This window comes from Dama dama, chromosome 30, assembly GCF_033118175.1.
Source record: "Dama dama isolate Ldn47 chromosome 30, ASM3311817v1, whole genome shotgun sequence".
NCBI lineage: Eukaryota > Metazoa > Chordata > Mammalia > Artiodactyla > Cervidae > Dama > Dama dama.
Genome location: NC_083710.1, coordinates 29,720,353 through 29,743,224, shown reverse-complemented (window position 1 = coordinate 29,743,224; position 22,872 = coordinate 29,720,353). Strand labels below are relative to the sequence as shown.

Sequence of the window (22,872 nt, the reverse complement as noted above, 5' to 3'; positions counted from 1 at the left end):
ATATATGCATTAGTATACTGTATTGGTCTTTATCTTTCTGGCTTACTTCACTCTGTATAATGGGCTCCAGTTTCATCCATCTCAATAGAACTGATTCAATGAATTCTTTTTAATGGCTGAGTAATATTCCATTGTGTATATGTACCACAGCTTCCTTATCCATTCATCTGCTGATGGACATCTAGGTTGCTTCCATGTCCTGGCTACCTCTTGTCTTTTTAATCTTTGTTCTTTTTTTTTATAGTTTTGCTGAAGTTCATTTTGAAATATAAATGAGGTTATGTCTCTTTTTAACATAAAACATTTCTCATAATGTTTAGAGTAAAATATCACAACCTTCCTAACTTCATTTTATGTGGTTCTTGCATTTGCTCACTATGTCACAATCAAACTAACTTTTAGTTCTTTAATTATGCCAAGCACTTTCCTGTCTCGTGATCTTTGTTTGTTGTTCCTAGGTTTTGGCTCTCTTCCCTGTATTTCATATGACTGGAGAGTACTCATTCTTCAGGTGTCTGGCTACAGGTCATTGCCTCCTCACAGAAGCTTTTACCTGCTACCATAGCGAAGTAACTTCCACCCACAATAACCTTATTTTCTATCATAGCATCCTCTTTATTTCCCTTCTTGAATTTATACAGTTTATTTATTTGTTTAATTGTCTATTAGAATGTGTGCTTGAAGAAGGTAATCCCTAATCCTAGCATGACACTTAGAAGTTAATACAGTAAATATTTATTAAGTAAATGAGTAAGCCAGTGAGAATGCTGAACAGGTTTTTTTAAAGTTGAATACTGATGGTAGACATAAAATGTATTTAATTAATAAACACTAAAAGCAGAAAATAAATTTTTAATGATGACATGTCCTAGTTGCAATAGAAGTTTTATGTTAATTATTTCCCATTAGGTTTAAAACAATATTAATATTTAAGTGAACTTAAACATAAATATGTTGTATAGTTTTCCTCTAATAATTTATTGTCAGGGAAAAGAACTACTTTATAATTCTTTTTAATAATTAGGGTATTGTGCTACTTGTATAAGAATAGACATATGGCATAAAGAGTTGACAAACAGGCTGGAATTTGTATGAGTATCTCATATATGATAAAAATAACTTTTCTAACCAAAGTTGAGGAGAAGTATTTGGCAAGTGGTAGGATTAGCAAATGAGGTAGCCAATTGAAAAAAATTTAATTTATATCCTTATTTCATATATCATGCTAAATAAATTCCAGATGTATTAAAATGTAAAGCTAAAAAGGAAACTGAACATAATTCAAGAAAATTAAAATTAATATTTTAAATAAGAAAAGATGTTTTAAATCATAACATCAAAATATGAAGTTGTAAAAATATGGCTAAAAAGTTTTATCTCTCTGCATCTCTAAAAATATTAACAAAAGTAACAGAAAAAATGCAAACAGGAAAAAATTTATATTTATTGACAAAGGTTAATAAATAAAAGCCTTAGTAAGTAAAGAGCTCTTGCAGATCAATTAAAAGAATGTATCATAGTGATGAAAAAATATAAAACAAGAAAACTGAACAGTTAACAACAAAAAGGCAATGTAAGTACAAATAAGGAAGATTTAGGTACATCTACTAATAATCATTACAGCATTGTTAATCAGCTATACTCTTATATAAAATAAAAGATTGAAAAAAAGTAAAAAGTCTACTAATAATCAATACATTTATGTTGAAGCAAAACTGCACCATAATTTTCAAGTTGGGTAAAATTTTGAAGGGTGAGAATGCAAATATGTGCATTTTGCATAGCATAAAAATATTCATAATCCTTAACCTACTAATTTTACTCTTAGAATTGTATAGAAAGGAAACAATGAAGTATATGCCAACAGTGTATATACAAATATTTTTACCACTCAGTTTTTATTTAATTAATACCTAGAAATAATCTTATATTTTTAAATACAGTTATATTCGAGTTCTAATTACAGGTTGATGTCAGATACACTATATATTTTATATTATTTAGAGGTGAAAATCATGTGATTTTCAGTTACTCCTAGCAAATATTTTTCTAAAACTTCTACTCTTTAAAATAAATGTCTGCTTTTGGTATTAGTAAAGGAAGCCAACAAAAGCCTGCCACCTCTTTTTTTCTTTTGTCTTCTAATTTAATCTTTCTTTCAGTTTACTTTAAGATTTATTCAGTATGTATTTGCTGGATAAATAAACTGTTTCCTGTTACATACTAGGTATTAGAGATACATAATAGTGGTCACTAAGGTTTTATCTTTATGTAGGTACCATTCTAGTGAAAGAAATACACTTTTAAAAACCACACAATTAAATAATATAATTGCAAGCTATGTTGTATTCTGAAAAATAAAATTTCACAGTATTATGAGCCTTGGTACATCAGATGTTAAAAAATCTGCCTGCAGTGAGGGAGACCTGGGTTCAGTCCCTGGGTTGGGAAGATCCACTTGAGAAGGCAATGACTACCCACTCCAGTATTCATGCCTGAAGAATTCCATGGATATAGGAGCCTGAACTTCTACAGTCCATGGGGCCACAAAGAGTCAGACACAACTTAGTGACTAACGCTTTCATGAGACCATACAAAAAAAGAAACCTAATTTAATTTAGAAATAGAGGAAAACAATAGAATGGAAAGATTAGAGATCTCTTCAAGATAATTAGAGATACCAAGGGAACATTTCATGTAACAATGTGCACAATAAAGGACAGAAACACTATGGACCTAACAGAAGCAGAAATATTAAAAAGAGGTGGCAAGAATATACAGAAGAACTATACAAAAAAAGTCTTAATGATCCAGATAACCATGATGGTATGATCACTCACCTAAAGCCAGATATCCTGGAGTGCAAAATCAAGTGGGCCTTACGAAGCATCACTAAGAACAAAGCTAATGGAGGTGATAGAATTCCAGCTGAGCTATTTCAAATCTAAAAGATGATGCTGTGAAGGTGCTACACTCAATATGCCAGCCAATTTGGAAAACTCAGCAGTAGCCACAACACTGGAAAAGGTCAATTTTCATTCCAATCCCAAAGAAAGGAAATGCCAAAGAATATTCAAACTACTGCATATCTGCACATTCTCACACGCTAGCAAAGTAATGCTCAAAACTCTCCAAGTGAGGCTTCAACAGTACCTGAACTGAGATCTTCAAGATGTTCAAGCTGGATTTCGAAAAGGTGGAGGAATCAGAGATCAAATTGCCAACATCCATTGGATCATAGAAAAAGCAAGAGAGTTCCAGAGAAATGGGTACTTCTGCTTCATCGACTATGCTAAAGCCTTTGACTTTAGCCTTTGTGTAGATTACAACAAACTGTGGAAAATTCTTCAAGAAATGGGAATACCAAGCCACTTTACCTGCCTCCTGAGAAATCTGTATGCAGGTCAAGAAGCAGCAGTTAGAACTGAACATGGAATAACAGACTGGTTCCAAATCGGGAAGAGTACATCAAGGTTGTTATATGCAGAGTATACATCATAAGACATGCTGGGCTGGATGAAGCACAAGCTGGAATCAAGATTGCCAGGAGAATCATTAATAACCTCATTAATAATTGGGTCTTACTGAACTAAAACCAAGGTGTTTTCAGGATTGTTTTCCTTTGGAATGTTTTAAGGGAAAATCTGTTTCCTTCTATTTCCTAGGCTTTAGAGGCTACCTGTATTTTGATTACAAAATTACTGCAGACAGTGACTGCAGCCATGAAATTAAAAGATGCTTGCTACTTGGAAGAAAAGCTATGACCAACCTAGATAGCATATTAAAATGTAGAGACATTACTTTGCTAACAAGGGTCCATCTAGTCAAGCTATGGTTTTTCCAGTAGTCATGTATGGATGTGAGAGTTGGACCATAAAGAAAGCTGAGCGCTAAAGAATTGATGCTTTTGAACTGTGGTGTTGGAGAAGACTCTTGAGAGTCCCTTGGACTGCAAGGAGATGCAACCAGTCCATCCTAAAGGAAATCAATCCTGAATATTCATTGGAAGGACTGATGCTGAAGCTGAAGCTCCAATCCTCTGGCCACCTGATATGAAAAACTGATTCATTGGAAAAGACCTGATGCTGGGAAAGATTGAAGGCAGGAGAAGAGGACAACAGAGGATGAGATGGTTGGATGGCGTCACTGACTTGATAGACACGAGTTTGAGTGAGCTCTGGGGGTTGGTGATGGACAGGGAAGCCTGGCATACTGCAGTCCATAGGGTCACAGAGTCGAACACGACTGAGCAACTGAACTGATTGAATTTAAGGTTTGAAAAAAGCCTCATGGAAGCAATATTAAGCTTTGAAACAAAGGATGAATATGTGGCTGCATTTTCTGAGAAATTCCTTGGCATATTTTGGGAACATATGTGAATGGAACACAAGAAAGAAGGGGAGGAGAAGCATTCCATGAATTTTGATAGATAGGCAGGAACTAAAACATGTAGGGCTTGCAAACTACACTAAGATTGTGGTTTTTAAACTAAGCAGAGTGTTGCACTAGTGCTGTATTGCTGCCGTAACAAATTACCACAGACTTACTGACCTGAAATAACACAAATTTATTATTTAACATTACTGTAGATAAGAAGGCTAACATGGACTTCTAACTGGACTAAAATCACGACGTCCTCACGACTGCATTCCTTTCTGAGGCTCTCAAGGAGATTAATTTTTTTCTTTGTCTTTTCCAGCTTCCCAAGGCTACTCATATCCTTTGGTTTATGGCCTTCTTCCTTCTCCCTCCATCTTTGAAACCAATAACAGGGCATCTTTCAGACTGTTCTGGAGTCACATCTTCCTCTGAGCACAACTAGGAAAGACTTTTTGCTTTGGGGTTTGACTGAGTCCACCTGGGTAATCCAGGATGGTCTATTTGAAGCCCTTACATTGAATGTAAGGTACATTCACAGGTTGTGAAGAGTAGGATGTGGGTATCGTTGGAAGGGAGGGAGCGTTGTTCTGCCTACTACAAGTATCATACAATTTTACAAAGTATTCTTAGTATAGTGAGGGAATAGATTAGAGGAGCATGAAGGGAAACTGACAAAACGAGTTGGAGGCTGTTGCTTTCTAGGTAAGAAATGCTGTGGCTTAAAATTAGGGTGGTGGCAGTAGAGATTAAACAGGAAGGTAAATTAGAGACATATTTTGGAAGTAAAATTTGACAGGATATGGTAACAGATTGGATGTGGTACATTAGGGTATGTGATGTTCTCAAAGATAACACCTGGCTGTTTGGAATATACTGATCTCCATATAAAGGGGCCAAAGCTAGGGAAACTGAAGATCAAAAGAGAATAACTGGTGGAGTGGTTGGGCTCTGTATTTTCTTTTCTCTTTGGCATTCTGGTTAATTTTTATGCAGTTTACCTCAGTTCAGTTCAGCTCAGTCATGTCCCACTCTTTGCCACCCCATGAAATGTTGATTGCCAGACTTACCTGTCCATCAACAGCTCCCAGAGTTTGCTCATACTCATGTCCATTGAGTCGGTGTTGCCATCCGACCATCTCATCCTTGTCCCCTTCTCCTGCCTTCAGTCTTTCCCAGCATCAGGGTCTTTTCCAGTGAGTTAGTTCTTTGCATCAGGTGGCCAAAGTATTGGAGTTTCAGCATCAGTCCTTCCAATGAATATTCAGGACTGATTTCCTTTAGGATTGGCTGGTTGGATCTCCTTGCAGTCCAAGGGACTCTTAGGAGTCTTCTCCAACACCATAGTTCAAAAGCATCAGTTCTTTGGTGCTCAGCCTTCTTTATAGTCAAACTCCACATCCATACATGACGACTGGAAAAACCATAGCTTTGACTAGTCAGACCTTTGTTGACAGAGTAATGTCTCTGCTTTTTAATATGCTGTTCAGATTTGTCATGGCTTTTCTTCCAAGGAACAAGTGTCTTCTAATTTCATGGCTGCAGTCACCATCTGCAGTGATTTTTGAGGCCCCCCCCAAAAAAATCTCTTGCTGTTGCCATTGGTTCCCATCTATTTTCCAAGAATTGATGGGACCAGATGTCATGATAGTAGTTTTCAGAATGTTGAGTTTTAAGCAACTTTTTCACACTCCTCTTTCACTTTCATCAAGAGGCTCTTTAGTTCTTCTTCACTTTCTGCCCTAAGGGTGGTGTCATCTGCATATCTGAGGTTATTGATATTTCTCCCTGCCATCTTGATTCCAGCTTGTGCTTTATCAGGCCGGAATTTCTCATGATGTACTCTGCATATAAGTTAAATGAGCAGGGTGACAATATACAGCTTTGACATACTCCTTTCCCGATTTTGAACCAGTCTTTTGTTCCATATCCAGGTCTAACTTCTTGACCTGCATACAGATTTCTCAGGAGGCAGGTAAGGTGGTCAGGTATTCCCATCTCTTGAAAAATTTTCCATAGTTTCTTGTGATCCACACACTCAAAGGCTTTGGCATAGTCAAAAAACCAGAAGTAGATGTTTTTCTGGAACTCTCTTGCTTTTCAATGATCCAACGGATGTTGGCAATTTGATCTCAGGTTCCTCTGCCTTTTCTAAATCCAGCTTGAACATCTGGAAGTTCACAGTTCATATATTGTTGGAGCCTGGCTTGGAGAATTTTGAGCATTACTTTGCTAGCATGTGAGATGAATGCAATTGTTCGGTAGTTTGAACATTCTTTGGCATTGCCTTTCTTTGTAAATGGAATGAAAACTGACCTTTTTCAGTTCTGTGGCCCCTGCTGATTTTTCCAAATTTGCTGGCATATTGAGGGCAGCACACTCACAGCATCATCTTTAAGGATTTGATACAGCTAAACTGGAGTTTCATCACCTGCGCTAGTGTTGTTCGTAGTTATGCTTCCTTAGGCCCACTTGACTTCACATTCCAGGATGTCTGGCTCTAGGTGAGTGATCACACCATTATGATTATCTGGATCATGAAGATCCTTTTTGTCCAGTTCTTCTGTGTATTCTTGCCACCTCTTCTTAATATCTTCTGCTTCTGTTAGGTCCATACCGTTTCTGTCCTTTATTGTGTCCATCTTTGCATGAAATGTTCCCTTGGTGGCTCTAATTTTCTTGAAGAGATCTCTAGTCTTCTCATTCTATTTTTTTCCCTCTATTTCTTGGCATTGATCACTGAGGAAGTCTTTCTTATGTCTCTTGCTATTCTTTGGAGCTCTGCATTCAAATGGCTATATCTTTCCTTTTCCCCTTTGCATTTAGAGTCTCTTATTTGCTCAGCTGGTTTGTAAGGCCTTCTCAGACAATCATTTTGCTTTTTTGCATTTTTTTTTCCTTGGGGATGGTCTTGATCACAATGTCATGAACACTACAGTGTTCATGTAGTCCTCTACAGTGTCATGAACCTCTGTCCATAGTTCTTCAGGTACTTTGTCTATCAGATCTAATCCCTTGAATCTATTTGTCACTTCTACTGTATAATTGTAAGGGATTTGTTTTAGGAGCAGTGACCCCACAAGAGACTGACCCAGACTTGCCTGTGAGTGTCCAGCAGTCCCTTGTGGAAGTGTGGGTCAGCGGTGGCCTGCTTCGGGGTCAGGGGTAGAGTGCAGCAGTGTGTGCTTGGGACCTTATCAAGGAGGTTGCCATTATCTTCATTACCTCCACCATAGTTTGGTCTCAGGTCAGACAACAGGGACAGAATATAGTCCGGCCCATCAACAGAAAATTGGATTAAAGATTCACTGAGCATGGCTCCGCCCATCAGAACAAGACCCAGTTTCCCCCACAGTCAGTCTCTCCCATCAGGAAACTTCCTTAAGCGTCTTATCCTTATCCCTCAGAGGACAGACAGATTGAAAACCACAATCACAGACAACTAATCAAACTGTTCACATGGACCACAGCCTTGTCTAGATCGATGAAATTATGAGCCATGCCCTGTAGAGCCACTCAAAACAGATGCATCATGGAGGAGAGTTCTAACAAAACGGGTCCCACTGAAGAAGGGAATGACAAACCACTTCAGTATTCTTGTCTTGAGAACCCCATGAACCATATGAAATGGCAAAAAGATATGACACTGAAAGATGAGCTCTCCAGGTCGGTAGGTGCCCAATATGCTACTGGAGAGTGGAGAAATAACTCCGGAAAGAAAGAAAAGACAGAGACAAAACAGAAACAACGCCCAGTTGTGGATGTGACTGGTGATGGAAGTAAAGTCCGATGCTGTAAAGAGCAATATTGCATAGGAACCCGGAATGTTATGTCCATGAACCAAGGCAAATTAGAAATCGTCAAACAGGAGATGGCAAGAGTAATCATCAATGTTTTAGGAATCAGTGAACTAAAATAGACTGGGATAGGCAAATTTAACTCAGGTGACCATTTTATCTACTACTGTGGGCAAGAATCCCTTAGAAGAAATGGAGTGGCCCTCACAGTGAACAAAAGAGTCCAACATGCAGTTCTTGGGTACAAGCTCAAAAACAACGGAATGGTCTCTGTTTGTTTCCAAGGCAAACCATTCAGTATCACAGTAGTCCAAATCTAAGCCCCAACCAGTCATGTTGAAAGAAGCTGAAGTTGAACAGTTCTATGAAGACCTACAAGACCTTATAGAACTAACACCCCCAAAAGATGTCCTTTTCATTATAGGGGACTGGAATGCAAAGGTAGGGAGTCAGATACCTGGAGTGACAGGTATATTTGGCCTTGGAGTACAAAATGAAGTAGGGCAAAGGCTAACAGAGTTTTCCCAAGAGAATGCACTGGTCATAGCAAACACCCTCATCCAACAACACAAGAGAAGACTACACATGGACGTCACCGGGTGGTCAATACCGAAATCAGATTGATTATATTCTTTGGAGCCAAAGATGGAGTAGAAGGTCTATACAGTCGGCAAAAACAAGACCAGGAGCTGACTGTGGCTCAGATCATGAACTCCTTATTGCCAAATTCAGACTTAAATTGAAGAAAGTAGGGAAAATCAGTGGACCATTCATGTATGACCTAGATCAAATCCCTTACAATTATACAATGGAAGCAGTTTACCTAATTTGCATTTAATAGACTAAAAGATCCAAGTTAGTTACATACAGATTTTTAGTTTATTTTAAATTACTGTAATGTGAATAGTTTACTTCATATTGCTATTTGAAAATCAAATAATCTTAATGTAATTTTTAGTGCTATACTAGCAAGAAGCTGAATGTTCTTGTTATTCCTTTTAAAGTTGTTTGGAAAATAGCAACTTGAGTAATTGAATAGGTAAGAAATATTGAAACACTTCATAAATCACTGTAAAACAAGAAATTTTTTTGGATGAAGGAATATGACAAATGAGGTCACCATGTAGAAAGTATGTCATTTGCTGAATTTAACCCCATATTTTCCAAAATGCATTAGATGCACTCATTAGGTTCAGTGAAAATCAATGAAAAACAGTAAGAAAATGAAGCATCTGGCACACAACTGCTTGTTTCTGACCAAGTTAAGATCACTTAGGCTGGGAATGTTTCTCCTTTGTGTACTTACGTGACCTATTGCTATAGAAACTGTTGAGAACTACTGAAAAATTACAAGTCTCCTGTCATTAATAAAACTTGCACAGGTGCAATCATTTATACTTTGTGTGCTTCTCATGCATTGCTTCTATTGAAATCACTTGGGTTGAATTCTCAAAGTACCTTAGTGTGGAAAGAATCATTTTGGAAACGTGGATTTTAAGCTGAAGTTTATGCTATCTTCTGAGAGCATGTTCTGTAAAAGGTTAATGAATAATGGGAAATTAAGGAAGGTTTTCGGAATACTGACCTGTGGGTGGCGCTAGTGATAAAGAACCAGCCTGTTAATGCAGGAGAGTACAGAAACTCGGGTTCATTCCCTGAATCAGGAAGATCCCTGAGAAGGGAATGCAGCCCACTGCAGAATCCCATGGACAGAAGGGCCTGGCTGGCTTCAGTCCATGAGGTCGCAAAGAGTTAGACACGATTGAAGTGACTTAGCATGCATGCCTGACCTGTTTTCTATTTGCAGTTATTATTATAAAATTTTCACTGGTGTTTATTTTCATTTCTACATGAATAACATCACGAAGTATGCTTTCTAAAACTTATGTATTTGAATAGAATTCTTATGAAATATCTAAATTACTGCATCTTTTTGAAATAATTCTTTTATCATTTACAGTAAAAATAAAATTAAGATTTTTATCACTGTGTAAATATTTTGATATGGTATAGCCCTAACGGAAGCAGAAGATATTAAGAAGAGGTGGCAAGAATACACAGAAGAACTGTACAAAAAGTCTTAGTGGCTCAGATAACCAAGATGGTGAGATCACTCACCTAGAGCCAGACATCCTGGAATGTAAAGTCAAGTGGGCCATAGGAAGCATAACTACGAACAACACTAGCACAGGTGATGGAACTCCACTTGAGCTATATCAAATCCTGAAATATGATGCTGTAAAAGTGCTGTACTCAATATACCAGCAAATTTGGAAAACTCAGCGGTGGCCACAGGACTGGAAAATGTCAATTTTCACTCCCATCCCAAAGAAGGGCAGTGCTAAAAATGTTCAAATACTGCGCAATTGCACTCATTTCACATGCTGGCAAAGTAATGCTCAAAATTCTCCAAACTAGGCTTCAACAGTACATGACCTGAGAACTTCCAGATGTTCAAGCTGGATTTAGAAAAGGCAGAGGAACCGGATATCCCCCAGCATCTGTTAGATAATGGAAAAAGCAAGAGAATTTCAGAGAAACATCTACTTCTGCTTCATTGACATTGCTAAAGCCTTTGACTGTAGGATCACAATAAACTATAGACAGTTCTTAAAGAGATGAGAATGCAAGACCACCTTACCTGCCTCCTGAGATATTTGTGTGCAGGTCAAGAAGCAACAGTTAGATCTGGACATGGAAAAATGGACTGGTTCCAAATTGGGAAAGGAGTTCATCAAGGCTGTATACTGTCACCCTGCCTATTTAATTTATATGCAGAGTACATCGTGCCAGATGCTGGGCTGGATGAAGCACAAGGTAGAATCAAGATTGCTGGGAGGGATGCTAATAACGTAAGATATGCAGATGACACCACCCTTATGGCAGAAAGTGAAAAGGAACTAAAGAGACTCTTGATGAACATGAAAGAGGAGAGTGAAAAACCTGGCTTAAAATTCAACATTCAAAAAACTAAGGTCATGGAATCCAGTCCCATTTCTTCATGGCAAATAGGTGGGGAAACAATGGAAACAGTGAGAGACTTTCTTTTCTTGGGCTCCAAAATCACTGCATATTGTGACTGCAGCCATGAAATTAAAAGACTGCTCGCTCCTTGGAAGAAAAGCTTTGACCAACTTAGACAGCACATTAAAAAGCAGAGACATTACTTTGCCAACAAAAATCCATCTAGTCAAGGCTCTGGTTTTTCCAGTAGTCATGTACAGTTGTGAGAGTTGGACTATAAAGAAAGCTGAGTGCCAAAGAATTGATGCTTTTGACCTGTGGTTTTGGAGAAGACTTGAGAGTCCCTTGGACTGCAAAGAAATCAAACCAGTCAATCCTAAAGGAAATCAGTCCTGAATATTCACTGGAACGACTGATGTTGAAGCTGAAACTCCAATACTTTGGCCACCTCATATGAAGAACTGACTCATTTGAAAAGACCCTGATGCTGGGAAAGATTGAAGGCAAGAGGAGAAGGGGACGACAGAGGATGAGATGGTTGGATGGCATCACTGACTCGATGGACATGAGTCTGGGTAAACTCCGGGAGTTGGTGATGGACACTGAGGGCTGCCGTGCTGCATTCTATGGGGTAGCAAAGAGTTGGCCATCACTGAATGACTGGACAGCAGTAATATTTTGATGAGTCATCTGAAAATATTTTAATATTCAAATTTAATAAACTTTTAATTGTTTTATAATCAAGAAGTCAAGATTTACCTTGAAGTTCTTTATATCAAGCTACTGAGTTATTAATTTTAATTGTCTAGTGAGAGAGTCTGTTGAACAGAAAAAAAACTCTATAGATGGTAGAAAGAAAGCTTTTTATATGGTACTTTATGAACTCAAATCAAAGATTTTATGTTCTTAGATATTTTATATGCTAATTTAGTGCTTATATTTTAGCCTGAGTTGAAAAGTTTACTTTTTTGTCTAACTCTTAATGTGAAACACATCATAAGGTTCTGAGACATGTTAGGGTAAAGCCAAACCTGTAGACCAAATCTTTAAATGAGCTAAATTTAGACTAAGTGCTATCCTTGACTGAATGCCTTGTGGCCATTGAACTCTGTAAGAAAATTTAGCCCAGGCTAGTAGCTATTCCACTGTGATATTTTATTGATGTTAGAGTTCTGTTTTGTTTCTGTGTTTACATTCTCTGTTTTACTAGTATAGGAATGTCACTTCAGTTCAGTTGCTCAGTTGTGTCCGACTCTTTGCAACCCCATGAACCGCAGCACGCCAGGCCTCCCTGTCCATCACCAACTCCCGCAGTTCACCCAAACCAATGTCCATCGAGTCGGTGATGCCATTCAGCCATCTCATCCTCTGTCATCCCCTTCTCCTCCTACCCTCAATCTTTCTCACCATCAAGGTCTTTTCAAATGAGTCAGCTCTTTGCATCTGGTGGCCAAAGTATTGGAGTTTCAGCTTCAACATCAGTCCTTCCAATGAATATTCAGGACTGATTTCCTTTAGGATGGACTGGTTGGATCTCCTTGCAGTCCAAGGGACTCTCAAGAGTCTTCTCCAACATCACAGTTCAAAAGCATCAATTCTTCAGTGCTCAGCTTTCTTTATAGTCCAATTCTCACATCCATAAATGACCACTGGAAAAACCATAGCCTTGACTAGATGGACCTTTGTTGGCAAAGTAATGTCTCTGCTTTTTAATGTGCTGTCTAGGTTGGTCATAACCTTCCTTCCAAGGAGTACACATCTTTTAATTTCATGGCTGCAATCACCATCTGCAGTGATTTGGGAGCCCAGAAAAATAAAGTCGGCCACTGTTTCCACTGTTTCCCCATCTGTTTGCCATGAAGTGATGGGACTGGATGCCATGATCTTAGTTTTCTGAATGTTGAGCTTTAAGCCAACTTTTTCACTCTCCTCTTTCACTTTCATCAAGAGGCTCTTTAGTTCTTCACTTTCTGCCATAACGGTGGTGTCATCTGCATATCTGAGGTTATTGATATTTCTCCCGGCAATCTTGATTCCATCTTGTGCTTCATCCAGCCCAGCATTTCTCATGATGTACTCTGCGTATAAGTTAAATAAGCAGGTTGACAATATACAGCCTTGACGTACTCCTTTTCCTATTTGGAACCAGTATGTTGTTCCATGTCCAGTTCTTTTTTTTTTTACTTTACAACATGGTATTGGTTTTGCCATACAGTGACTTAAATCCACCACGGGTGTACATGTGTTCCTCGTCCTGAAACCCCCTCCCACCCCATCCCTCTGGATCATCCCAGTGCACCAGCCCCAAGCATGCTATATCATGCATCGAACCTGGACTGGCGATCCATTTCACATACGATAATTTATATCTTTCAATGCCATTCTCTCATATCATCCCACCCTCGGCCTCTCCCACAGAGTCCAAAAGACTGTTCAATACATGTGTCTCTTTTGCTGTCTCGCATACAGGGTTATCATTACCATCTTTCTAAATTCCATGTATATGCGTTAGTATACTGTATTGGTGTTTGTCTTTCTGGCTTACTTCACTCTGTTTAATAGGCTCCAGTTTCATCCACCTCAATAGAACTGATTCAAATGTATATTCTTTTTAATGGCTGAGTAGTATTCCATTGTGTATATGTACCACAGCTATCTTATCCATTCATTTGCTGATGGACATCCAGGTTGCTTCCATGTCCTAGCTATTATAAACAGTGCTGCAATGAACAGTGGGGTACATGTGTCTCTTTCAATTCTGGTTTCCTCAGTGTGTATGCCCAGCAGTGGGATTGCTGGGTCATATGGCAGTTCTATTTCCATTTTTTAAGGAATCTCCACGCTGTTCTCCATAGCGGCTGTACTAGTTTGCATTCCCACCAGCAGTGTAAGAGGGTTCCCTTTTCTCCACACCCTCTCCAGCATTTATTGCTTGTAGACGTTTGGATGGCAGCCATTCTGACTGGCGTGAAATGGTACCTCATTGTGGTTTTGATTTGCATTTCTCTGATAATGAGTGATGTTGAGCATCTTTTCATGTGTTTGTTAGCCATCTGTATGTCTTCTTTGGAGAAATGTCTGTTTAGTTCTTTGGCCCAATTTTTGATTGGGTCTTTTATTTTTCTGGAATTGAGCTACAGGTGTTGTTTGTACATTTTTGAGATCAATTCTTTGTCCGTTGCTTCGTTTGCTATAATTTTCTCCCATTCTGAAGGCTGTCTTTTCACCTTGCTTATAGCTTCCTTTGTTGTGCAGAAGCTTTTAATTTTAATTAGGTCGCATTTGTTTACTTTTGCTTTTATTTCCAATATTCTGGGAGGTAGGTCATAGAGGATCCAGCTGTGATTTATGTCGGAGAGGGTTTTGCCTATGTTCTCCTCTAGGAGTTTTATAGTTTCTGGTCTTACATTTAGATCTTTAATCCATTTTGAGTTTATTTTTGTGTATGGTGTTAGAAAGTGGTCTAGTTTCGTTCTTTTACAAGTGGTTGACCAGTTTTCCCAGCACCTCTTGTTAAAGAGATTGTCTTTTCTCCATTGTATATTCTTGCCTCCTTTGTCAAAGATAAGGTGTCCTTAGGTGTGTGGATTTATCTCTGGGCTTTCTATTTTGTTCCATTGATCTATATTTCTGTCTTTGTGACAGTACCACACTGTCTTGATGACTGTGGCTTTGTAGTAGAGACTGAAGTCAGGCAGGTTGATTCCTCCAGTTCCATTCTTCTTTCTCAAGATTGCTTTGGCCATTCATGGTTTTTTGTATTTCCATACAAATTGTGAAATTATTTGTTGTAATTCTCTGAAAAATACTGATGGTAGCTTGATAGGGATTGCATTGAATCTATAGATTGCTTTGGGTAGTATACTCATTTTCCATATCTGGTTCTAACTGTTGCTTCCTGACCTGCATACAGGTTTCTCAAGAGGCAGGTCAGGAATGTCACTACTGCTATTTAATTTCGTCCTGATTTTTTTTTTTTTTACTATAACTGTTTTCTCTCCATGAATGTATAGTCTGTAGATTAAACATGAATTTAGTAAAATCAATAGTATGTCTAATCGTGGAAATAACTGGCTTAACCACCTTCTCATTCTATATTCCTAAGTAATTTCAACAGTTTTCAAAGTTTCAGTTACCACGTCTCGTTTAATCATCCCCAAATACATGGCTATAGTTTTCTTGACTTCTGTATATAAATGTCCTAGAGATTCTGTAGACTCAATTCATTCAAAATTTAATTCATTATCTTCTTGAGCAAACGTGCTTCTTTTTCACGTGCTTTTTTGGTTAGTGAGGTACCCCTATTTTTTTTCTTCAGCTAGATATTCCAGAAGCATCTTGATTCTTTATTGTCCTTCTTATTCCTAATGTAGTTTTTCTACACTGTCTTAATCTTCTGTCACAAGGTTTTATTTAAAAATGTGAAATTGTTATGTTTACCTCTTACCTTTTTCCTTCTCTACTGCTTTGCCAGAAATTCTACTGAAATTTTCTGACTTCTTAAAAATACTTTATGCAGTTAAGTTTTAACCTTGAGAATAACTAAAAACAACCTGTCTTTCATGTTGTTCATCCAGTGTTTTAATACTATTATCATATTCTACAAAGCAGTATTAAAGCCCTTGCCTAAACAAACAAGGAAAACTAAAAGCTATTCATAAATATGAGGAAAATTACAGTATATCATGGACTTGTAAGAGATATATATTTTTAATTTCTTTGTCCAATAAAATTCTAAGCCAATAACAGCAGCAAAACACCTAAGGTTAGTTTTATAGAACTTAAATTTCAAAGAGATCATCAAAATAATTTAGTTGGCCCTTCTTGTTTTATAAAGAATAACTGTTATTTATTAAAGTAATACAAACAGCTGCCATTTACTAAATATCTATTTTATGCAGGAACTGCAAGTAATCTACATATGTATCTTATTTTCTGCTTCAGCATAACTTTATTAAGTTAAATACTATTACTATTTCCGTGATACTTTTAAAAAAAATATTTATTTGACTGTGTGTGCATGCTCAGGTGTGTCCAACTCTCTGACCCCGTGGACTATATAGCCTGCCAGCCTCCTCTGTCTGTCGGGTTCTCCACACAAGAATACTGGAGCGGATTGCCATTTCCTCCTCCTTGGGATCTTCCTGAACCTGGGATTGAACTCATGTCTCCTGCATTGGCAGGCAGATTCTTTTAACGCTGAGCCACCTGGGAAGCTGTTATTTGATGGCACTGGGTCTTAACTGCAGCCCCGGGGCTCTTCATTCTTTGTGTCATGCGGGATCTTTAGTTGTGGCACTCAGGATCCTTTTTTTTTTTTTTGCAGCATATGGGATCTATACAGTTCCCTGACCAAGCATTGTTCCCAGGTCCCCAGGATTGGGAGTGTGAAATCTTAGCCACTAGACCACCAGGAAGTTCCTCCACAATATTAGATTAGATAAATTTTTCAAGGTCATCATTTAGAATTTGGTAATAATTTTATTATAGTGGCCTATGTATAATGAGATTTGATAGGGATTTAAAATTTTAAAAGATGCTTTTCTTTTTATCTATTTCAATTGGTAATACTATATATGTTTTCATACATATATATTTGTGATTCAATTTCCACATATTGAAATTTACATTTATTCATAGAGAATCATCATGAATATTCCGAAATGATTGTTCTTAAAGGCATAGATATATAGGTTAAATTCTCGAGACTCACTATTCTATTATTAAAGCATTTATCCTTTTGAACTAATCATTTGACATGCTTTTTGCAACTAACTGTTTAGAGATTTATGTATTACATGTAGTTTAAAAAAATGCAATTAGTTATTTCATTACTGGTTATTGAAATACCAAAAAAGATATAAAAATGGCTTCATATTTTAAGGAAAATATTAGAGGAGTATAATTTATCTTGCATGATTGGTAGCTGACAATGAAAGGATAAAAGGGAGCTTAACATAATTATTTATAAGCTGTAATAAGAAATTATAGTAGGAACTATTTCTCCATGTTTATAAAAGTATCACTTTTGACATGCCAGATAATTTATAAAAGAAACATGGCTCTGTTGATGCTTACTGAACAAAATAGCAGGTGTATATAGGTGATACGTTTTAACCAAGTTGTGTTGTTACGCACATCCGTTTAGCAGATTTTTTTGTTTCTTACAGGTTTTCTTTTCTCTTCTGTGAGTATATTTTACTAATAACAGTGGGTTTTCATTTGTGAAGCATTTTGTTTACACTGATTTCTCTCATTATAGAAACACCTGCTGCATTCCCGGACACTGTAAAGGAAAAAGAAACACCAACCCCTGGTGAGGATATTCATCTAGAAAGTTCCATTCCTCATACCGATTCAGGAATTGGAGAGGAGCAAGTGGCTAACATACTGAATGGGGCAGAATTAGAGACGAGCACAGGCCCTGATGCTATGAGTGAACTGTTATCCACTTTGTCAAATGAAGTGAAAAAGTCACAGGAAAGCCTGACCGAGAACCCCAGTGAAATACTGAAGCCTGCACCATCCATATCTAGCATTAGTCAAACCAAAGGCATCAATGTCAAGGAAATACTGAAAAGTCTTGTGGCCGCCCCAGTCGAAATTGCAGAATGTGGCCCTGAGCCTATCCCATACCCAGACCCAGCATTGAAGAGAGAAGCACAAGCTATTCTTCCTATGCAGTTTCATTCCTTTGACAGGTAGGTAGTGACCTTATTATTCATAGTGCTCTGTGTATAGAAGGAAAATTAGTGTCTGTTTAATTTAAAAATATTAGGCAGATCTTGAAAACATGTTTATTACTGTAGATTCTTACCACAAGACTATCAAAGTGATAGGCCAACCTGATTGATCTCATAATCAGGCATTTTAATTATATGTTTCAAAAAAGGGGCTTCAGTATGAAATGGGGAATGACACATTGAATTGGAAATAGGGTAATACAGATTCTGATTATAACCTATCGTCAAGTGACTACTATACATTAGAGAAGTCATTTTATACATATGTGTGTTTTTGTATTATGTACATACATACATATAAATATATGTACATATATGTATATAGCTATATACATATATGTGAGGTAATTGACAAGTAATAGTTTTTTGTTTTAAAGAAAAAATATCAAGTAAGTAAATCAGATATTTCTTAAACTGTAATGTCAAAATAAATATACAGTCAGAATGCAGTTTCTATTCCATATTGTTTTCTCTAAAATAGACAAACTGCTTTGTCCAAGTTGGAGCCAGTACTTTTTGAGTTTAGGGGTTGAGGTGTGGCAATAAAGACATTTTCAGTTAGGGTGCATTATCTTTTTTATAGATAAATAGGATTTTAAAATTGTCTGGGATTATATAATATTATTGTGTATGATTTAGTTACAAAGAAATGAGGTTTATTCATATAGTTCCTTGGATATTCCCTATGCCATTTCATATTTAGTTTGCATTCCTAAGAGATATGTGTATGTGTGTTTATGAATTTATATAAGCATAAGCACATAAGTATTTTTAGCTGTATATATTTATAAATCTATCTGTAACTGTTATAATAGTTTAATTTGGGATCATAAGTTTTATGTTCCATTTAAAGCTCTGTATCTAAATTTTGTTAACATATAAGCAATAGAAAAAGAGAATTATTGTGATATTTGTAAGAGAATTCAATGCAATAAAGATTACGTAAAATATTTCCTTCCTAATTTGGATTATTGTTAGAACAATTTTTTTCATTAAAACTTAACAAAAGTGTCACCTGTGTGCCAGTATTCTTAGCCACTCAAAATTTGTTATACTTTTGAGGATATTGCTTTACAAAAAATAGAACTTTCCATTTGTTCTTAGTAGCATTTGTGCAAAATGCAGTGGGAGTGCAATCATTATTCAAAATTGCATAAGTAGAAATGAAATCATGGAGCACAAAGCGTATTCCAATTCTTTTTAGGAGAAGGGTCTCCAATGTAGTTAATATATGCAGTAGCTCAAGTACTATCAAATGTAAATGATGAGGTGATACTGATGAAAGGAGGGGATTGAGGTCTCAGGGGGCGCTGATGACGGATTGAACAGAAGCGGCCTTGCACTGCACGTAACTCAAGTCTGTCGTCTTCACCGCTCAAAGCCATAATGGGAGGTGGCAGTCTGAAATGAGTTGCCACGGCAAAGAGTATTATTTTTGAAATGCTTTCACACAAATCACTAGGCCCTGCATACAACTTAGTTTCATGCTTTAATGTCATCAGGAGGCACAAATTGGTGTGTCTAATTGTTTGCCACCTGCCAGCAAAATGAGCTGCCAGCCAGCCAGACGGGTTTGATTGTCTGTCAGCTATTCAATAGATTGAGAGTGACAACATCAAAAATTTAACTTCAAACTCTGGAGCTTTGAGCAGCTTTTCAGAGACATCATCCCCACAAGTGCTTCTGGACAACTGCATTTTTCAATTATATTTGTGATATATTGCTACCATTTGCCTTAAAGTGTTGTCTGTCTTAAAGTAGCTATAATTACATTATAAAGTATATAAACATATTTCTGAAGCACTAAAATCTGAAATTCAAGTTATGACATGTCTTTTAGCATCAGATTGAGTTCCTTGAAAATAGGATCCAAGAAGACAGGGTTTAGATGCAAAATCCTGAATACTTTTAGTTTCAAACACAGAATTATCTTGGGTCTTACTCTACCAATAATGTATTTTTCATTTTTATCTTTGGTTGAAAAATAGCTATAAACTCAGTTGCTCATTTCTTTGTGACTAAATCATACACAGTAATATTATACAATCCCAGTGGAAATCACCTAGGATTTTCCTTTATTTAGCCAATAGTTTATTGGTTCTTTTGAAAACATGCTAGCGAAGCATTCTTTATATTTTCTTTAGATTGTAAGTTTGGGAATAACTTCCTAAAACAACTGATGTCATATGAGTTATACATTCAGTTACATGTTTCATATGGAGTTTCTCTTCACTTAGGATGGCATGTTGACAAATTTCAGTATTTTGAAGTTTGTAATATCATTTTTATTAGATAAATTGCAACATCAAAATTTAGAAACATTTAGGCTTAACTAAAATAAACCTTTTCCTTTAGTATTAAATCTTCCATCAGGTGGTATTATGAAACATCATATAAATATTCTCATCTGCATATATGGAAAGCACTGAGTCTTTTTCTTTCATTTCCTCCAGACATCATCTGTGCAGACTGAAGTATATGTCTTTGATTTCACTGAGTGACTCTAACAAATTTATATTTATGACTGTAAAGCACTGAAACTGCTAGACATCCACTAGTACTATTCTGTAGAGGGAACACCATATGTATAGAGGAAGTGTGATAATGAAATTATAAGAACTTTCCTACTCTTCTATTACTGTGAAGCAAAAAGAAATACTTATGGTTTTATTTCTAAAAGAACAGTTTAATAATCCCATAATAGAACTTAGAGTATAGTTGCAAAGTTCCTCAACAATTCTATTTCTTCTGATAGATTTCTGTATTGATATATACTTTATAAAATAGTCTAGCTGAGCTGTGTGTGTGTGTTTTTTTTTTAATGTATTAGTAACTGTAACTTTTAGATTGAGGGAATGGTTCCATTAAGTTTTACCACATCTTTTAAACTAAAATTTAATCCTGCATATCCAAATGCTTTTAATCTTTTGAGAATTTGGTGTATACATCTGTGATTTAGCTCAGTCTTCATTCCCCAGGGATTCCTGAGACACCCCCTTAGTTTGGACAAAAGACAAAAAGGCAGAGGACAATATGTTTGTCTCCATACATTTTAACGGTCATTATTTTTCAGAAAATTGTTTTTAGTCTTGGTTATCACCAAAAGCTTGTAATTGTGTTGCTTCTCTGACTAACAGACAGTGATCTTATGGTGTATACTTCATCCCTTTTGATTTTAAAGACCTGCTTATGTTTGAATTACTGGGTTTGATATGATCAAGTGAAGTACTTTGTATTTTTCCCCTCAAACTTTTAGTATCCTTGCTTTCCAGTGTTTCATTCTCTGAAAAAGAAAATCTCTGGAGGAAAAAAAGTATTTTGTAAATACTATATGACTAAAAAGCAATATAGATAGCCTTTATATTACTAAACTTCAAGTATTGGCTTTGTCTAGGCATTTTCCCTATAGTTTTTATTTTTTTTTTAACATCAGTGCATAAAATATTAGTGATAAGAATGATAGTTTAGGATAAATTTTTTAAAAAATTTTTGTAGAAATGATGGAATCCTCCTACATTGATTTCTTTAAGCTTAGAATTGAGTAAGAATATAAAAACTTATAATTACTACTGAGTACTTCAATTTCTATTTTTATAGTTTTCTAATGTTTTGTTAAGAAATATTTTGATCATATCACTTAAAGGATGAGCAGGTAAATGTAATCTAAATTGATTAAAACTCTACCAACCATTACAGTTCAAAGTTTCAACAATATTGAGCTACTGAAATCCCATCTTTTATTATGCTCCAAGTGCCCTGGATATAGTATTTAAGGCCAGCTGCCAGATGATGCAGTTGTGACCCAGCATGGTTGTATTCTAATTTTCCCAATATTGTTGCCTTTTTCTCTCCTGACATTTCCACAGACAGTTCAATGAGTTGAAAAAGGCATCTCTCCTTAAAGGGTTAATTAATGAAATAGTTGTTTATCATACATCCTACTTTTCTACTGATATTCTAAATATTTTACAGAGTGGCAATTAATCATGAAAATGATAGACTTGCAATTTCTAATGAGCTTCAGTAAATTGTAATATCACCTTAAAATCAGAAATAATTATTTTTTCTTCATAGTTTAATTTTTTTCTTCTAAGATAAATGTCTAACGTCAGTAAAACTTATTAGAAAAAGAGTAATAATATAGAAATTAGGAGAAATAGCTCTTAATAGTGGGTCTCTTTGTGATTAGTTGTGTGACCCTTATCTATTCTCTTTGGTTCTCTGGGACTCAGTTTCCCAACATGGAAAATAATACATTATTTCCAGATAAAGTCCCATAAAGTATGAAGATCCTGGAATAAATGAGATGGCTTTATAATTAGTTTCAAAAAGTAGCAGATGACTATTTACTTGGTTAAAAGACCTCAACATAGAAAAGATTCAGCATGCCCTTTTTCAAAGCTATTACCTCACTTTAGGCTCTTGGCATCTCTGAAGTGTGTCCCTTCTGTTATCTTCAGCTGGCCTCACTGTTTTCCAGGTGTGGCCCTGCCAAATGGACCTTCCACATTTATGCTAGAAATGTTTTTCCTAAATGTAAATCTCATGAAGATTTCTAAATAATATCTTGTTATTACACAATAAAAGGTGAACTTCTTAGTTTGAAATAGAAAGTCCTCACCTTTCACTAGCTATGATCTATTTATAGTTCTTCAATCTTTTATGATTTTTCAGCTCTCTTTGCCTTAAGAAGTTTTTGCTATTGAACTTTTCTCTTCTTAGGTTATTCCCACTGATCCATTTTGATTCAGCTTACTCTTCCCTGATAATGTTCATCCTTTATGTTTCTGAAAGTTCCAGTGCCTAACTCTAATCAGAGGTTACTGAAATATGTTGAACAGTTGATTTATTTGTCTCTTGTATTTTTTTTTCAAGTATCTCTAAGGCATGGGTTATGTCTTAACTTGTCTTATGTATCCCCTGACTTGTCAGTGTAATTGTATTCCCTTAACCTTTCAGTGTTCAATAAGTGTTAAAGAAAAGAGGGAGAA

The 22,872-nt window shown here is 36.3% G+C and overlaps 1 protein-coding gene across 1 annotated transcript in view; it reads left to right on the top strand.

Moving 5' to 3' along the window:
• NBEA (neurobeachin) overlaps window positions 1-22,872 on the top strand; it is a 649,896-nt gene that overhangs the window by 229,809 nt on the left and 397,215 nt on the right. Inside the window, exon 30 of the mRNA XM_061133617.1 lies at window positions 17,401-17,839. Coding sequence (XP_060989600.1) covers window positions 17,401-17,839 — 439 coding nt within the window. The remainder of the gene's footprint in view (window positions 1-17,400; window positions 17,840-22,872) is intronic.